Source organism: Gossypium raimondii, chromosome 1 (genome assembly GCF_025698545.1).
Source record: "Gossypium raimondii isolate GPD5lz chromosome 1, ASM2569854v1, whole genome shotgun sequence".
Classification (NCBI taxonomy): domain Eukaryota; kingdom Viridiplantae; phylum Streptophyta; class Magnoliopsida; order Malvales; family Malvaceae; genus Gossypium; species Gossypium raimondii.
This window is the reverse complement of record NC_068565.1, coordinates 645,257-663,046: the sequence shown is the minus strand read 5'-3', so window position 1 is coordinate 663,046 and position 17,790 is coordinate 645,257. Positions and strand designations below refer to the sequence as shown.

Here is a 17,790-nt window from a genome sequence, read left to right as displayed (position 1 = left end):
CAAAATCCAAGTCGATCCCGTTTTTCAAAATAAAAAATAGTTTCGACACATTGAATTTATGTTATTTATCAAATCACTTTAAAATAGATGAAAAAGTTAACGTCTATTAACTTTGCTGATGTGACATCCACGTATATGTCATATCAATAATTAATTATTTTTTAAAATTAAAAAGTATAGCTTTTATATTTTTAAAATTTTTAATAGTGGGTTTTTTTTAAAAATTTTTTGAATTGAAAAATAATTAATTGTTGATGTGGCACCTACGTGGATGCCACATTTTCAAAATTAACAAACGTTTTTATCTATTTTTTGGTGATTTAACATACAGTGCAAGTTCAATAGTTAAAAGAGACAAAAAACTAATTGAAAGGTTAAAGTCGTTTTGTAAAGTTTGAGAGCCAAATAAGTCATTATGTCAAAAGAGTTAAAAATTTCATACTCGATGATGTTTGAACTCACATATTAAATGAGGCACAAAGTACAGGTTGGCTACATCAACAATAATTCATATAAATTATCTCAAAAACTCGAGCTAATTGAAAACATCTATTGTCATGGATCGAGTGAAAAGAATCTCGATTGTCTTTTAAACTAAACTAACTTGAACTGGCCACTCGAATATAAAAACCTCTAGACCCAACCCACAAACACTTAATTACAATGAGAGTAAATTGCATCAGAGATCCACAAACTATGACTCTCATTTTTAATGGGTCTGTAAATTTTAAAATATTTTAATTACATCTCCAAATTTTCAAGGTTATGTCAATTAAGTCCTTCCATTACTAAACTTGTTAAATTTATTGTAAAGTAGAATGATGCTTTACTTTTTAAAATTTAAATTATGTCACATAAGATTTGATATTTTACTTAATAGTGAACTTAATGGTTTTAGTATCATAAGGACTTAATTAACATAATCTTGAAAATTTGAGGATGTAATTGGAATATTTTAAAGTTTAACGACCAATTTAAAATAAGTCATAGTTTAGGAGCCTCTAGTGCAATTTACTCTTACAACGAGCCACACCTGTGAATGACTAAGATTTTTTATTCATAGCGTGTCAAAATTTCACTAGCTGTGTTCTAAAATCATTTAAAACAAAGAATCATAAAAATGTTTGTTTAAAAGATGAAAGATTTCGACTTTTGATTTAATATTTAATGGCCATTTTCACTATTTTTATTAAAAAATCCATTTAATTTTACATGTTTTTCATACGATCTTCATCTTCTGCATCAGTATCGTTATCCAATCCAAATCCAAATCCAAGAACAGAAAACCCAAAGTAAAGGTATGGAGCTACGAACATTCCATCATCATCTTCTTCAAGGGTTTATGTTATTATCTTTTATAAGCAATTGTTGCGCGAGATTCGTGGTGGAAAAGAACAGCTTGACGGTAACATCGCCGGAGAAGATTAAAGGAACCCATGATAGTGCGATTGGGAACTTTGGGATACCTCAATATGGTGGAAGCATGGCTGGTGTTGTGGTTTACCCTAAAGAAAACCAAAAGGCTTGTAAAAGCTTTGGTGACTTTGGGATTTCGTTTAAATCCAAGCCTGGTTCTCTTCCTACCTTTGTTTTGGTCGATCGTGGAGGTACCCTTTTTTTTTTTTTGAATTTTTCGCCTTATAAGAAAAATTAATCTGTGATTTTGTTTATTTGAGCTATAATTTGCTTGTTGTATGGTTGACCGATGAGGAATTTTTGTGTTGTTTTAGCTAATTTGAGTATTTCCAAATTGGGGAATTTTTAATATTAGGTTTAATGTTCAATTTGTTGGATTTGGTTTATTTATGGGGCAATAATTTACTTGTTAGTTTGGGATTTGAGGGTTAATTGATTTGGTTTTTTTCATCTACTTGGATTTATGTTGTTATTTTTTAACTCTAATTCATTTAAATAAATTTAGGTTTATCAGTTTGATTTCATTATCATTATTTATATATTTATTCATTCATTTATGTATTAATTTACTTGTTTTCAGCTTTGCTTTAAGTTGTTTGGACGGATGTCTTTTTCTCTTTTTATCTTACTAGTTGTTTTCTGAAATTAGGTCCATTCTTTTAGCTTCATTTCCCTCCTTTCATACGGATGTAGCCTTAGAGGTGTCTACAAAAGTAGAGCTAAGTTTCTCTGATTCTTGGTTTTGCTTTAAGTACCAGTTTTAGACTCAATATCCGAACATGTGTACGGTGATATGATTTTTCAAAGATCCTTCTAGGTACATGAACAAAAATTTGAATATATCCGTGTCAAACACATACCTGTATTTGAAACTCACACCCAGAGTCCAAGTGAACATATATGCTTTGAGTTTGGTTGGTTCTCAAGGCAGATGTATGATAATAAAAATGAATTTCAAAATGCTGGTTATCTAGGAATTTCGTAGTAATGGCGTATAGTTTTCTCCAGTTTGGATAAAGTGGTTTAGAGCTAAGTTTCTCTGACTCTCAGTTTTGCTTGAAGTACCCGTTTTAGACTCAATATCTGAACATGCGTGCGGTGATATGTCTTTTCAAAGATCCTCTAGGTACATGAAAAAAAATTGAATATATCAGTGTCAAACACATACCTTTATTTGAAACTCGTACCCAAGTCCAAGTGAACATAGATTTAGAGTGTATGATTTGAGTTTGGTTGGTTCTTAAACAGATGTATGATAATAAAAATGAGTTTCGAAATAATGGTGATCTAAGCATTTTGTAGTAATGGCTTATAGTTACCTCCGGATTAGATAATTCAGTTGCATTACTACAATGTGATTACGCTGTTAATAATCCTCTAGATATCCGTTTGAAGTACCCGTTTTAGACTCAATATCCGAACATGCATATGGGGACACATGACTTTTCAAAGATCCTCCAGATACATGAAAAACAAAAACAAACATATCCGTGTCAAACATGTGCCTATATTTGAAAATCATACCCGAGTCCGAGTGAACATAGATTTAGAGTGTATGATTTGAGTTTGGTTGGTTCTCAAACAGATGTGTGGTGATAAAAACGAGGTTCAAAATGCTGGTTGATCTAAGCGTTAGGTAGTAATGGCTTATAGTTACTTCCGGATTAGATAATTCAGTTACATTACTATAATGTGATTACACTGTTAAAGAGATGAGAAAAATCTGAAGTGTTGCCTATATACGGACACCAGTTGCTGCTAAGGTTGTAAAATTTGCTTATTGTCCTTGATTGAGTTATGGTCTTAGATGTAATTTTTCTTTAGTTTTTGATAAATATATTTGCGGAGACTGCATTTAGCGCTTTTTTTCTTATTATTTTTCCAGATTGCTTCTTTGCTTTAAAGGTTTGGAATGTACAGCAAGCAGGTGCTTCTGCAGTGCTTGTTGCGGATGATATTGAAGAAGCATTAATAACCATGGACAATCCTGAAGAGGACAGTTCATCTGCCAAATACATTGAAAATATAACAATTCCATCTGCCCTTATCGAGAAAACTTTTGGTGAAACTCTAAAGAAAGCTATCAGTGGTGGGGATATGGTCAATGTTAATCTCGATTGGCGAGAGGCTGTTCCACACCCTGATGATCGTGTCGAGTACGAGTTATGGACCAACAGCAATGATGAATGTGGAGTTAAATGTGATATGCTGATGGCATTTGTGAAGGATTTCAAGGGTGCTGCTCAGATACTCGAAAAAGGTGGCTATACACAGTTCACACCCCATTATATAACTTGGTACTGCCCTCAAGCTTTCACCCTAAGCCGACAGTGCAAATCTCAATGCATCAACCGCGGAAGATACTGTGCACCGGATCCTGAACAAGATTTTAGCTCAGGTTATGAAGGGAAAGATGTAGTTATTGAGAACTTAAGGCAGCTTTGTGTTTTCAAAGTGGCAAATGAGACCAATAGGCCCTGGGTGTGGTGGGATTATGTGACTGATTTTCAAATAAGATGCCCCATGAAGGAGAAAAAATATAACAAGGAATGTGCAGATGTTGTTATCAAATCTCTTGGTAAATAGTTAATTGGAAGAATCCTTGGTTTATCTTAAAATTTCTGTTAATATTAATAGCACAGTCAAAAATCAAAATCTTGCTGGAAACTAGTAATAAATTGATGGTATTCTTTTGTCATCATCCATTCAGGGCTTGATGCTAAAAAGATTGAAAAGTGTATGGGAGATCCAGATGCTGATATGGAGAATCCCGTTCTGAAAGAAGAACAAGATGCTCAAGTATTCCTCTCAGGCTTAGATATTTTATGTTTTACTACTCTTTTTCCAATTCGTTGTCTTCTTTGACCTTTTTAAAGCTATTTAATAGAAACATTTTCATAGGTGGGGAAAGGATCTAGAGGAGATGTTACCATATTGCCTACACTTGTTGTCAACAATCGCCAATATCGAGGTTCGTATTTATACCTGTATTTCCCAGATAAAATTTAGGGTGCTTTCCGTGTCTTAACATATCTGCATGCAGGAAAACTGGCCAAAGGTGCTGTTTTGAAGGCCATATGTGCCGGCTTCGAGGAGACTACTGAACCAGCTGTTTGTTTGAGTGGCGGTGAGTTTGTCGTGTTTTATTTTTCTTGCAAGAGAAGTATTTTAGTCTGGTTCCACTTAGGGGTGCTGACTCTTTGCCTCTCTTGAGTACCCATGTCTGACACGTTTTCATATATTAGTATGGGGATATGACCTCCAAAAACACTCTGAATACAGGAAAAACTAAGAACAACTTGTACATATCCATGTTAGACATATGGCCTTATCCAACTCTCACACTAAGTAACATAGGTGAGAGCTAGGCTTTTAGAAATCCAGTGTAGTGTTTCAACTTACCGTCCAGTTGTTATTTGAAACACTAGTGATAGCAGTTACTTTTTTCGCAGATGTGGAGACGAATGAATGCTTGGAAAATAATGGTGGTTGTTGGCAAGATAAAGCAGCAAATCTCACAGCCTGCAGGGTATGAATCAAAACATATTTGATAGAGGTTCTCTTGTCCACGAGCTTATTTGAATATATTGATTTGCTTCTTAGGATACATTTCGAGGAAGAGTTTGTGAATGTCCCTTGGTTGATGGCGTGCAATTCAAAGGAGATGGATACAGTCACTGTGAACGTGAGAATCAAGATTTTATTTGCACGGATTAAGTGTTTACTTCAAAGTTAATGTTTAAAATATGAAGTTACAGATTCAATGTTCATTTGTGATTCATGTCTTATGATATGGGTGTAATAGGATGCATGGCATTATAGGATTCATGTAGCCTATCTAACATCCGTGTCCAACACATATTTGGACATGGGTATAGGGCTATGGCCATCTAAGGTCCCTCCAAATATATTGAAAAACTTAGAAAAATTAAACATACCCATTTTGGACACATATTGTGTTCGATACTTATACCTGAGTTCGATTAACGTAGCATTTAGCAATCCCACATTGTGAGAAAAGTTTGATTTGTTTTTTTGACTTATGTCTTGATTTGAAGCCCCTCATTGGCTATTATGTCTTGCATGTTTGATAAGGGCACTAAAACTTTCTTCTTGAGAAAGGACTTTGTAACCCTGTCATATATATATCAAAACATTCATATTGGGATACGATCATCCAAGGGCTCTCAAAATACGTTTACATCTTGAAAAATTTTGAATATGTCTGAGTAACATAGATTTGTATGTTCGCTCATTCTATTACTCTTGCCATTCAGCTGGTGGGCCTGGAAGGTGCAAGATCAATAATGGAGGTTGTTGGCATGAGTCACAGAATGGGAGTGCATACTCTGCTTGTTTGGTAAGCTGCTATCTTTATTTTTTACAAGCTCCTCCATTTTTTTCTTTATTCTTCCTTGTGAAAGTAAGTGTATGTTCTGATCAATGCTCTGAACAGGATAACGGAGACGTTAAATGCCAGTGTCCTCCAGGGTTTAAAGGTGACGGTGTCAAAAGTTGTGAAGGTGAGTTTTGAATGAATGAATACACACAAACGCACGTCTGTGTTTCATGCTGTGATTAGGATCTCAAACTAGATTGAATTGGGATCTATCCGCTACGGGACACATTGACATCACCTACTTCTTTCTTAAAATGAAGAAACTTGCATGAAACTTGAGTTTGTTGAATGTTCCTATGTTGTTTGGACTTTTCATTTTTCTTGAAGTATCCATTCCCAGCACTTGCCTTACACATTTTTGAATATGAGTTTGGGGATATGACCCTTTAAGGATCCTACATTTCTGGATATGCGTATGAGAATGTGTACTCATATGGCTCGTATCCAACATTTTCAACCAAGTATTATAGGAATGTTATATTAAATTATATGTTTCTGCCTTATCCATCATGCAGATATTGATGAATGCAAGGAGAAGAGAGCCTGCCAGTGCCCTGAATGTAGCTGCAAAAATACTTGGGGAAGCTACGAGTGCACTTGCAATGGAGATCTTTTGTATATCAGGGACCATGATACCTGCATAAGTGAGTTGGAGGATCTTCAATTTGCTACAACATATTTTCTTCAGAATATATGACTTATGATTAATGTTTTTATATCGATTCCATGTTCTATCTCAGGTAAGAGCGGTACTGAAGTACGATCAGCATGGGCTGCTATGTCAGTCATTTTGATCGGCTTGGCAATGGCTGGTGGTGGTGCTTATCTTGTTTACAAATATCGATTAAGGGTAAGTTGTTGCATTACATTATAAGATAAGGCTGCAATATGAAGTTTGGACTGCATATTGGTTGGTTAAGAAAGCGACTTTTCTTACTGAAAGTCTTGGGTTTCTGTCGAAATGCCTGGTCTTGTCCCTAATATTCACTTGATTTATTACATATGCAGTCATACATGGATTCCGAAATCAGAGCTATAATGGCACAATACATGCCTTTGGATAGTCAAGGAGAAGTTCCAAACCATGTAAGCAATGATCGTGCATGAAGAACGAAAAACTCCAATATTTTCACGGAGTTCAGATCATTCAGGTTTGATATGGTTCTTGTTATGCCTTTAGTTAGATTTTTTGAGCATGGATGTTATTTCGATTAGAAAAAATTTATCAGACAAAAAAAAAAAAGAGTCCAGAATAGAAGTCGACTATTTGTTCGCATAGTTCGCATAAACACCGTATTCATGCCGAAAAGGTTGAGATCAGGGGCGGATCTTAAGGATCTGACTGTAGCTTTTCTTTTTTTCTTTACAGATTCTAAATCCTCAGAAGCTTGTTTTTGGGCTTTGCTCCATAATTTAAATGGCAATTCTGTCTATTTCATTTGGGTTTTTTTACTGTATTTCTTTTCCTACTTTTTAACTCCAAAATGAGAAGGAAAAAAAGGCTTCTTTTATGGTGTAATGTTGATGCAGATTTAAAAAAAAAGAAAGAAAGAATATATATTGATTATAGCAATTGGATAAGTCAAGCAAGGAAATTTGAACCGGACCAGCTGGGGTATCCGTCTAGAGAATGATATTGAACCGGCTAAACAAATTACTATGTTTTACCTTTTGGAAATTTTAATAAATTTTAATTCGGACCAATTCAACAGTCAAGAGTAGCAAACCAGTTAGATCAGCAGGAATCAGGTCAATTGGATTACATATATATATATATTATCACTTCTGTAATCGAGTCATTTGAATAGATTATTTTTATGATCAGGTTGTTTAAAGTTCATTACACTTAGGTTTGCTAGCAAAAATTTTCGGGTTGAGTCTAATTTGAGTTACTTGTTTAGTTCATGGTATATTATAGTTCAAATTGGCTTGAGTTTTAATATTTTAGGCTTGATATTTTTACTATTTTTTATAATTAAATTAAAATTAGCTTATATTCAGAATAATCAAGTCAAATTCGAATCAGCCTTGCATTAAAGAAGATAGGAGGAAAAAAGAAACTTAATTTTGGCTTTCATTTGTTATGATAGGCTTAGTTCATATCATTATTTTGTGATGTTAATCGTTTACGCATTAAATATTAAAAGATATATAGACCGTTGGTAAAAAGTTTCTAATTAAATTGGAAAAAGATGCACAAGTCCATGAGCGTCCAAATTTACAATTTCAATCTCAATCTCAATTGCATGAAAATATATAGTAGGGCTAAATTACTCATTAAAAGTTTAAATCTCATCCCGTGCGAGTTTTTTTAACATCATATAAAAATAGTATAACTCCATAAAAAACACGATTTTTTTATTACTTCTCAACTGAGTTTGAACCCCGATGAACAGGCGATGTAACTTCGTTGATAGCTTAAAAGGTAAACTAAACTGATCAACCAAAACTATAGCTTTTTTCTTTTTTCGATCTCAACTCTAAAAAGGTGCAAAAAATGACTTAATAATTTTCTTGTCGCCCAACTATAAAAAAATTACAAAATAATTACCCATCTATTCAATTGTACTTTTTTGCCACTAGCCGACTACCAAACACCCAAAAATCTAAAAAAATTGAGTAACCAAATAATATTATATATAATTGAATGACTACTAATGTAATTTACACTAGTAAAAATATAAATAATTAAATATATTAGAACTATTAACAAGTATCATATCATATTCATTATACCCTATTATATATCAACATCATATAAGAATTTTGTGTTGGCTTTTAAAATAATTTGAATCAAGAAAAAAAAAATTCCTTGAATATTGTAAAAAGCATTTAGGTACCTCTTTACAACGTCATTCATTTAAACTCCAATACCAACAAAACATAGAAGAAGAAAAAAAGCTCAAAAAAGGGCCAAGAAAAGCTATGTAAACATTCATTTTTAACTTCATTGAATTGACAATTTTTCTTTGTATTAACACCAAATAGGAAATATTTTAAAAAGATGGGACCGATGGCTAGTAAGTACCTCGGAATTTATCTGCCCAACCGCTGCTGTCGAAGCTAAGGTCAGAGCAGACAAGGCAGGTTTTATAGCAGTTGAAACTTTAATTAGTTACTATCGGCTCATCATCGACGAGTCCCTCGCCCAGAGCTCTTTGCGCAATTCTGTAATACAGAATACCCATGGTCGCCATGCAAGCCCTGCATAACACAATAGACGGTTCATTTTTTGAATAACAGATATATGCAGTACAAAGGCATCTGCAGTCTATGATTCTCAATACGAAACGGGACGAGCAAAATGATATGAGTTAGCAGTCAGGTCAAAGAAACATAAAACCAAGATTCGTGACATACAGATATATTAACTGATATGAGCAGTACAAAGACATCCACAGTCTATGATTCTTGATATGAGATGGCATGAGCAAAATGATACGAGTTAGCAGTCAGGTAAAAGAAACACATCAAACCCAGATTGTGACATACAGGTATATTAACCGATATAAGCAGTACAAAGGCATCCGTGGTCTATGATTCTTGATACGAGACGGGACGAGCAAAATTATTAGAGTTAGCAGTCAGGTAAAAGAACGGATAAAACCCAGATTCGTGACATACAGACATATTAACCGATATAAGCAGTACAAAGACATCCTAAGTCTATGATTCTTGATATGAGATAGGATGAGGAAAATGATATGAGTTAGCAGTCAGGTAAAAGAACACATAAAACCCAAATTCGTGACATACAGGGAAAGCAATTGCAGAAAAAACCAATCTCGTACCAAGCAAAAGATTCGAATACCGAATCTACTTACATATATTTCTAAAGATCTTTTCTCCCTTATTTCAATCTTTCCGTATTAGTTGGTTTGTCATAAGCACAAATATATATGCATACTAATCAGAAACAGGCAAGTGCATGCATATGTAAGCTAGTGGTTAGCATTGGCAGTTATCCATATCTGTATATATGTATGTATAAGTGCTAACTTACATGATTGCCATGAAAAGTAGGATTTTTCGTGGATCCATCCGTGATGACCTTTGATGCTTCAACCGACCTTCAGGGACATCATCCGCATTTGATGCATCTTTACGCGGAGGTGCAGTCACCGGTAGAGTTGGTAATGCACTTGACCAGAAGGGAATCAATGCTCTGAGAAACTTATGACGAAGTGGACCTACAACAACAAATTATACAAACGATAAAATGAATCATGAATTTGAGATCGGAGCATATAATAGATCATGATATATCCTAGTTATCCAAAAAGATCTGAAATGAAAATAGGTCATAGCCAGAGAAAAATGGAAATTCTAGTCAACTACAGAGCAGAATGGCTTCATGAACAAAGGCTTTTTTAACTTACCCCTCCTAGAATACTTTTTACGATTTCCGTCTTCATCATCTGCATAATATGAGATTTCTGAATTTTGTCGATCAGCATGAACTGTACTCTTTCGAGTTGTAGCCACAGGCTGGGTTATGTAGCAACATAGAACAAACATCCAAGATAAGGAAACAAAAATTTAACATACGGAAAATGACACATACAAGCAGGGAAACCAACAATCTACAAGAATAAAACTTACAGCAACAGGACTAGAAGCTTTAATGTAATTCTCAGCTGAACTAGGACCATCTATCTCCATTATTTCAGTCACCGAAAGTTTAGAAGGTCCTGCAACAGTTGAGTATCCTTCATCTATTGCCACAGAGGGCAATGAATTCCCATCCCGATCCCTTTGTCCAGTAGAGTTCACGTTTACCAGTGGATCTGAAGCAAATGCAGGTGGAGGATGATTCCCGAACAAATTCTTCTCCATGCCAGTCTACACATTAGCAACTTAAGTCATTTAAAACATACATAAGCAGATACGGAAGTTGATCGACTCAGAATTATATTCATTTCAGCCTAAAGAATACAAAAAAGATCTGAGACAGAGCATGCTAAATCTAAAATCAATCCAAATCACTTTTTCTTTTGAGCACTTCTTAAAGATAATATTTAGATGTTAATTTCAGCGGGTAATCTATAAGTTCGGCATTTCGAAGCATCAAAAGATTGAGTGGCCACCCCACATGAGGAGGGGATCTTCAACATTCTGGTGGCTGCGTTTTGAGTTTTATAATTTTGAAATAACTTTGGAAATGAGGTTTAGGGATCTATCTCATAGTTCAATGCTTTTACTGGACAGGGAAAGAAGAGGTTTGGCTATAAACTTCCATGGCCTACATTTTACTTTAATTTTCATTGGAAGCAGTTGGTTCTGCTGATCAATACATTTGACAGGAAAATTTTCTTAGCAGAATTTACGGCATCCATTTTGGAAACCTTTACCACAGTAACAATTAAATGCCAAAACATTCACGTCACCCACTGAAAGGCCAAAATCAAGCTTGACCACCACATCGTGAAAAGCATAACAACTGACAACTAGCAAGTGGCAAGAATGACTTCGAGGCACCAATGGGCAATATGATAAAGAAGCAAAGGATGTACTCAACAAAAAGCAGAAGAAAAGATTGGTAAGAGAAATATTGAGAAAAAGAAAAAGATATCTAAAGTTCACATTTAGAATGAGTGGATTTCTAAAACAACTGAAATCTAGAATGAACTCACCTGCATGATAGCCTCCTTCAGCAGTGAATGAAGACGAGATGCTGAATCTTTTACATTCTTGGGAGGCCATATCTGGGCAAGAAAGCACTGCTAAATGAGGCAAGCCAAAGAAACACTACTGGCAGAAGTTTTAACCAAGACCATTGCACATAACTGCTATAATCCATGCATATAAATATACAAATTGAGGAATGCCACAAGAAACTTCTACAGATTCTTATACCTTAAGTAATAGATCAAAGGAATTGTTCTCACACAGGAGAGAATCTCATTTAAATTCTGTTCCAGTTATTAATATCTACCCTCTGCTTCCACTAAGCCCATAGAAAAGTTTCAATTGAATGAAGTTAGAGGAAAACATCAGAAAAATGGTAATCAGCAAAGGACTTTTCATCGACTAACTACACTGACTAGCTCCAAAAGAAGCAGCAGGATCACATTAGTTTTTATCATGGCCATCTCTTATCCATCAAGGTTCAAGAATAGCGTCACAAACAATTTCACAAGCGCAAATTTATCACTTGAAAAAATAGTTAAGAGAAGGATGTTACTGTGAGATAGCTGATTCATAATGATTAGAAAACTTACAGTTGTAGAACATGAAGGACATGTATAGCCAGCAGGTGCAGTGTGCGGAGGAAAGCTTTTGATATGTGAAATCAAGCAATTTGTGTGTATAACATCTAAAGAAGCAAATATATATGATAAGATTTACACAGCAAAAGTCAAACATGCAGTCTGTAAACAGATCAAATAAAATAAAAAGAAAAAGCTGAGGCAGTATCTAATCAGCATAAACACATACGTAAGCAACCCAACCGAGTAGTTTCAGAGCCAGCACCCTCCTCAAGCACAGCTTGGCATTTGCAACACTTGGGAGGCCAGTTATACTCTCCATCTATTACCCATTCCGAGTAAGTACGAATCTAGATCAAAATGGAAAGAAAAGTACATTATAATCCCCAAAACAGCATATTCTATACAACATCTCCACTTAAAAATGGTTTGTAACACTGTCAAGCTAATATATACATGGCAGAAATTGGCGTACTAACATCATAAAAAAGCAATTTTCATGATGTTGCATATTATTTAGTAAATTGCACATAAAGGTTATCGTAAAGTAAACTATTACAGTATCCAACATATCCCAAGAAATATAATAGAAAAAAGGTTGTAATCAATCCATGACCCTAAAATAGTTTTTACAAGAGTTCTAACTCTACAAAGGCCGCCACAATAAACCACTGCCAACACCAACTTTTTAGGTATAAATAGGATTATTATTTTCGTGTAGTCACTAAAGCATAACCAGTCCATTTTAATCAATAAAAGTGCTTGGAAATACTGTTTTGAATGCAAATAAACTGAATGTTAAAAACTTACCACACATATTTGATGCTCAGGAAAACAGATGCATTCTCCACAAACTGGAACCTTGTGCACAAAACAATATAACTTTGTTGCCTACAACACCAAAAGGAGGAATAGATGTTTATACGATGAGATATTTGCAAAGCTTTGACCCCAACAAGATAACATAATCTCAAATTTATCCTACGCAATACACACTAGTAAATACACAGCATAACAAGTCACTCTAGCACTCCAAATATCAAGGTCAATGTCCCCGCTCTGTTCGATTCATTCATTTAAGTAATCAAATTCACATTTTCCAATTAATAAAATCCAAAATTAAGAAACAAAGATCTGAAAACGTCCTAAGATGATTATTTTTTGGGATAGATCTAAAACTTGAGCAATAAATTACACATCGCAACACATATTCTACAATAATGAAGTGAATTCATAACATAACAAGCAACATTCCACTTGAAATCTAAAATCTCTATTAGATTCGTTCATTTCAAATTCGCATTTCCAATTAATAAGGTCTAAAATTAAGACAACGATGATCTGAAAACAGCTAAATTCTTTTAAGACGATAACAAACTTTTTATAGATCTAAAACCTCCACCGATGAATCATAAATTGCAACACATATTTCTCAAAAATAAAAATTAAAAAATTCACCACGAAGAAATCTAAATCTACAACGCTAACACTAACAAAAAATTCATCATATGATAAAAAAAAACTCAAAAAATTGATAAAAATAACTAATACCTTGCGGCATTTGCAGACCACCATTGCATAGAGAAGCGATCAAGCACGGGATCGATCACCTTGATAAATTCGATTCCGTTACCGTACAAAGCTACGGATTTTAGAAATGGATTGAGGTGAAAAATTAGCTAGGGTTTAAGGAGAGCTTACGATTAAAAAGCAAAAAAAAAAAATTAAAAAGAAAAAGAAGAGAAAGATCTGAATTGAGATGAATATAGCAAATTTAATTTCATACACTGAAAAAGCAATATTTAAGCTTTTGGAACAAAATTATTTTTCATCGACGAGCCTTATTTTTTTCTCTGTTATAAACATTTTTTAGGCCGACTTCACGGGTAAGAAATAATATCTAACATCAAATTAATATATATATATATATATATATATATAAGGTTAATTCTGCTAAAAGTCCCTAGACTATTGCTTAAATTTAAAATCGATCCTAAATTTTAGGGATAAAGTAACTAGTCCCTAAACTTGCCAATTTTTTCCAACTTGGTCGCTGAAATATTTTGTCCATATTAAAACCGGAACTTGAAAACTTTCCCAATCTGATACATGAATCTGGATTTCGTTAATATGTGATTACATAGTACTTTAAGATTGTGCCAGTTCATCATCTTAAAAATTAAAAAATATTAATAAAATCTAAAAAATAAATAATATATAAAGAAGTATATATATTTTAAATTAATAATGATATGAAACAATCTTAGAATGCCGCATTATCATATCTTGTTATAGTCCAAAATCGAGACCAATTTGAAAAATAACCAATTTCAAGATTAATGTGGAAAAAAATTGAGGACTAAAGTGAAAAGTTTTCAACTTCAAAAACTAAATATTATTTATCAATGAATTTTAAATTATTCTAACTGAATCTTTTTTCATTGAGATTACAAGATAGTAGGTTATTTTGAAAAGCTTTTACAACTTTTTTTAAAATAATAAAATAACATAACATAATCTCGAATCTCCTGTTATTATATCTTAATCAAATCTAAATTCAAAACCAGATTAAGAATTTAGAATTAATGTGGATAAAAAATTCAAGAATTAAATTAAAAATATATAAATTAATGAAATTTTATCTCTTAATTTTTCGAAGAAAATGTAACAAACTTCAGATTCATTAAGAAAAGATAAGACAGAAAAACGGATTTGTGATTATTGGAAGCAAAGCTTAAAAAATGGAAATATTTTATGAAAATAATTGGAATTAACATAGGATACAATGTCCTTTTGATTTCTGTTCATCTCTACATTTCAACTCCTTTAAATATTTAATTCTATTGTTTTCATTTCTAAAATTAAGAGTCCAGTCATTTGAAATTTTGTTCATTCATTGTTGACTTTTAACAATCAAATCAAAATTGGATCTAATTTAAGATGATCAACTCAAGTTTTCTAATTTCGGACCAAAATTAACAGGTCTAACATCAGAATAAAGGTTAAAATATCCCATAAATCCTTGTACTCTTCATAAATTTAAAATTTGGTCCCTATATATTTACTTTTAGGAATTTAATCCTTTTCAAATTTCAAAATTCTGGTACACCTGCATTTCCAAATCTAAAAAGTAGAGGTATTAGATTCTCGAAAATAAAAATACAGTGCCTAGATTCTAAATTTGTGAAGAGTACAGGGACTTGTAGCTTATTTTAACCCAAAATAAAATAACATGAAACGCCAAAAAATTAACAGGACCATCACACTGCAAAGAAAGTTAACAATATGATTACTTGATTGAGAAAGGAGAAAGTATTTTTAGTTCAAGTTCATACTAAATTAACCAAAAACCAAAACGTTGTCTTCTAGTACCGATAAATTAGAAAACTCCACACCAATGATTCGTGCTTAAACAAAGTCCTTCCTAATTCAGACCATATAAATTCTTCAGCGGTACTGCAAGATTTAAAAACATGAAACAACAGGAAGTTAAGAAATTACTTGCCCGAAAAACATATAACATCAAGATAACATTGACCATCGGAGCAGTGTTAGCAAGCCATTGCGGCTTAACATCAAACAACAAAAGCGCCTTAGACCCTTTTGGGCAAGATGGATTCGATTAGGCACACACCGAGTTGCCATTGAACACCCTTTTTTCTAAGACAATCGGAGCAGATAAGAAGTGTTCTTAAGCCGTTGCAGCTTAACATCAAACAACAAAAGTGCCTTAAACCCTTTCGGGCAAGATGCATTCAATTAGGCACACACCTAGTTGCCCTTGAACACCCCTTTTTTTTCCTAAGACGATAGATGCACAAATAACCCGTCTGCTTGAAGTTTTCTAAATTATCCAACAATAAACATGGGACCATAAGGAAATCATGCATCTTGGCTAGCAAAAAATAAAATAAATATTTTGGATGTTTGGAAAAATTTGGACCACTTTGCAAGCTCATTATCATGGTTATATACTTAAGATTATTCTATATACACACATACATAGACGCACATAAAAACAAGTCCATATCGCGCCTTTCTTCACTTAAGTTAGCACTTCTTTTTGGCTTAGCACTACAAGTAATATAAGAGTTCTAACGCCTAGAACATGTTGTATGCACTTAACCAAAGTGATCAAAAGAGTAACGGGCAACAATATTAGTTTTATTTACCTTGATGAATCCGATTTCCTTGGCATTGCTACGGAAGCACTGTCTGCAACACATGAGCCCATACTTCCTAATAATGGCATGGGGGTTGCCGCACACACGGCTATATAAACAAAAAAAACAAAGAAAAACAAAATTCTAAGTCGTCGTAAACCAAAAAGATCATCCAAAGACACAAAACCCAATTTTACAATGGATCATTGCAGAATACTTCTACATCCTACACTAAAACAATTCATGGTACTCCAAATTTAAGCAAATTTGATGTCATTAAAACATATGCTGCTTCAACTAAGGGTGTAATCAAGCCAAGCCAAATCTAAATAGTGGCAAGCTCGAGCTCAACTCAAAATTTGAGACCCATACTCAGCTCGAGCTTGTTTATTATTTTTTGTACTCAAGATCAAGCTCAATTAAGCTTGTTTGTATTCAAGCTCGAGCTTACAAATTCAGCTTGATTAATAGCTCAAGCTCAGCTCGATATTACCAAATCAAATTCGAGTTTTTTTAGTTGAAATCGAATAGCTTGCGAACACCAATATCTCATTTACACCCCTAGCTCCAACTACTCAGTTTTTGTTAAAATCATCCAAATACATGGAAAAAATTTGAAAATCTAACCATATCCATCTCATACACATTCCTTCACACCCAAATCCAAGTAACATTGTTAAATCTCTTAAGAGGCAAACAATTAACATTCTAATTCGTACGATGCAGACACTAAAAAATTTCAACAAACCGAACTTCCGTTTGCATTTTTCTACGCATTTATATGCTAAAAGATTAACATCTTGCACAAAGATTAATTAAGACTTAAAAAGGTTTAATAATAATAAAGGCAATTTCTCGAAACTAAATAAGAATTAAAGAGAAGGAAACAATTACCAGGCGCGAGATCCAGGGCCGTAGGTTTTCGGGTGAGAGTTCCATACGTTAGAGTGACCCATTGTTGATTTAGCTGCTCGTCAATGGAAGCTCTGAAAGAAGGCAAAATTTAAAACCCTAGATTTCGACAGTGGAGTTTGGTCCACTGGGGAAATTAGAGTATTTATATGGCGGGGTCAAATGTATAATTTTTTGGGTCAAAATGTGCTGTTAGCACACGTACTTTTACAGAATTTTAGATTTAGTTCTTTCTACTTTAAATATGCTCCAAATCTTTTTACTCCTGCATTGAACTATACTCAATTGGCAGATTAAGTTATAATATTAATTTGCTAATTAATGTAGGATTTGGTTTCAATGCTTCAATTGGTACCTGAAATCGGTTTGGTTCAAATTGGTACTTGAACTTAGTTTCTTTGTTCAATTTAGTACTTACAGTTAATGACTTATTTGAACAAATTTGAACTATGAAGCCAAGTTCAAGTACTAATTTGAACAAAAAAGCCAAGCTTAGGTATCTAATTGGATAAAAAAAATCAGGTGTCAAATTGAACCTTGAGGCTAAGTTTAGGTACCTAATTAGTAAAAAAACTTAAGTACCAATTTAAACTTCAAAGCTAAGTTCAGATACTAATAATGTATATTTTGCCCATAAATAAATAAAAATAAGAGTAGTAATGTGCATTAACTTAAGGTTTTTTTGGGGGGT

At 33.6% G+C, this 17,790-nt stretch overlaps 3 protein-coding genes across 5 annotated transcripts; 1 reads left to right on the top strand and 2 right to left on the bottom strand.

The window, feature by feature from the left end:
* The first annotated feature begins 1,090 nt into the window (after positions 1–1,090).
* On the top strand, positions 1,091–7,334 carry LOC105773445 (vacuolar-sorting receptor 3). 2 transcript variants are annotated; one of them, XM_012595378.2, is made up of 13 exons: positions 1,091–1,607; positions 3,302–3,994; positions 4,127–4,215; positions 4,318–4,387; positions 4,460–4,543; positions 4,869–4,945; positions 5,020–5,101; positions 5,694–5,776; positions 5,873–5,939; positions 6,331–6,459; positions 6,556–6,665; positions 6,824–6,966; positions 7,185–7,334. In XM_012595378.2, the coding sequence occupies exons 1-12, from the start codon at positions 1,301–1,303 to the stop codon at positions 6,920–6,922; spliced, it is 1,890 nt and encodes a 629-aa protein (XP_012450832.1). In that variant the 5' UTR covers positions 1,091–1,300; the 3' UTR covers positions 6,923–6,966; positions 7,185–7,334. The 2 variants fall into 2 exon arrangements, with proteins under 2 accessions (XP_012450832.1, XP_012450825.1); XM_012595371.2 differs by having other exon boundaries at positions 6,824–7,253.
* A 1,265-nt stretch (positions 7,335–8,599) lies between these two features.
* LOC105773460 (uncharacterized) lies at positions 8,600–13,903 on the bottom strand. Of its 2 annotated transcripts, XM_012595411.2 has the most exons (10): positions 13,811–13,881; positions 13,576–13,666; positions 12,835–12,915; positions 12,254–12,374; positions 12,037–12,131; positions 11,449–11,520; positions 10,418–10,657; positions 10,195–10,303; positions 9,819–10,005; positions 8,600–9,019 (listed from the first exon to the last, which is right to left on the bottom strand). In XM_012595411.2, the coding sequence occupies exons 2-10, from the start codon at positions 13,597–13,599 to the stop codon at positions 8,923–8,925; spliced, it is 1,026 nt and encodes a 341-aa protein (XP_012450865.1). In that variant the 5' UTR covers positions 13,600–13,666; positions 13,811–13,881; the 3' UTR covers positions 8,600–8,922. The 2 variants fall into 2 exon arrangements, with proteins under 2 accessions (XP_012450865.1, XP_012450856.1); XM_012595402.2 differs by having other exon boundaries at positions 13,576–13,903.
* A 1,387-nt stretch (positions 13,904–15,290) lies between these two features.
* On the bottom strand, positions 15,291–17,244 carry LOC105773439 (40S ribosomal protein S29). Its single transcript, XM_012595358.2, has 3 exons — positions 17,082–17,244; positions 16,197–16,296; positions 15,291–15,480 (listed from the first exon to the last, which is right to left on the bottom strand). Exons 1-3 carry the CDS (start codon positions 17,141–17,143, stop codon positions 15,472–15,474), a joined length of 171 nt encoding a protein of 56 aa, XP_012450812.1. The 5' UTR covers positions 17,144–17,244; the 3' UTR covers positions 15,291–15,471.
* Between the last annotated feature and the right edge of the window lie 546 nt (positions 17,245–17,790).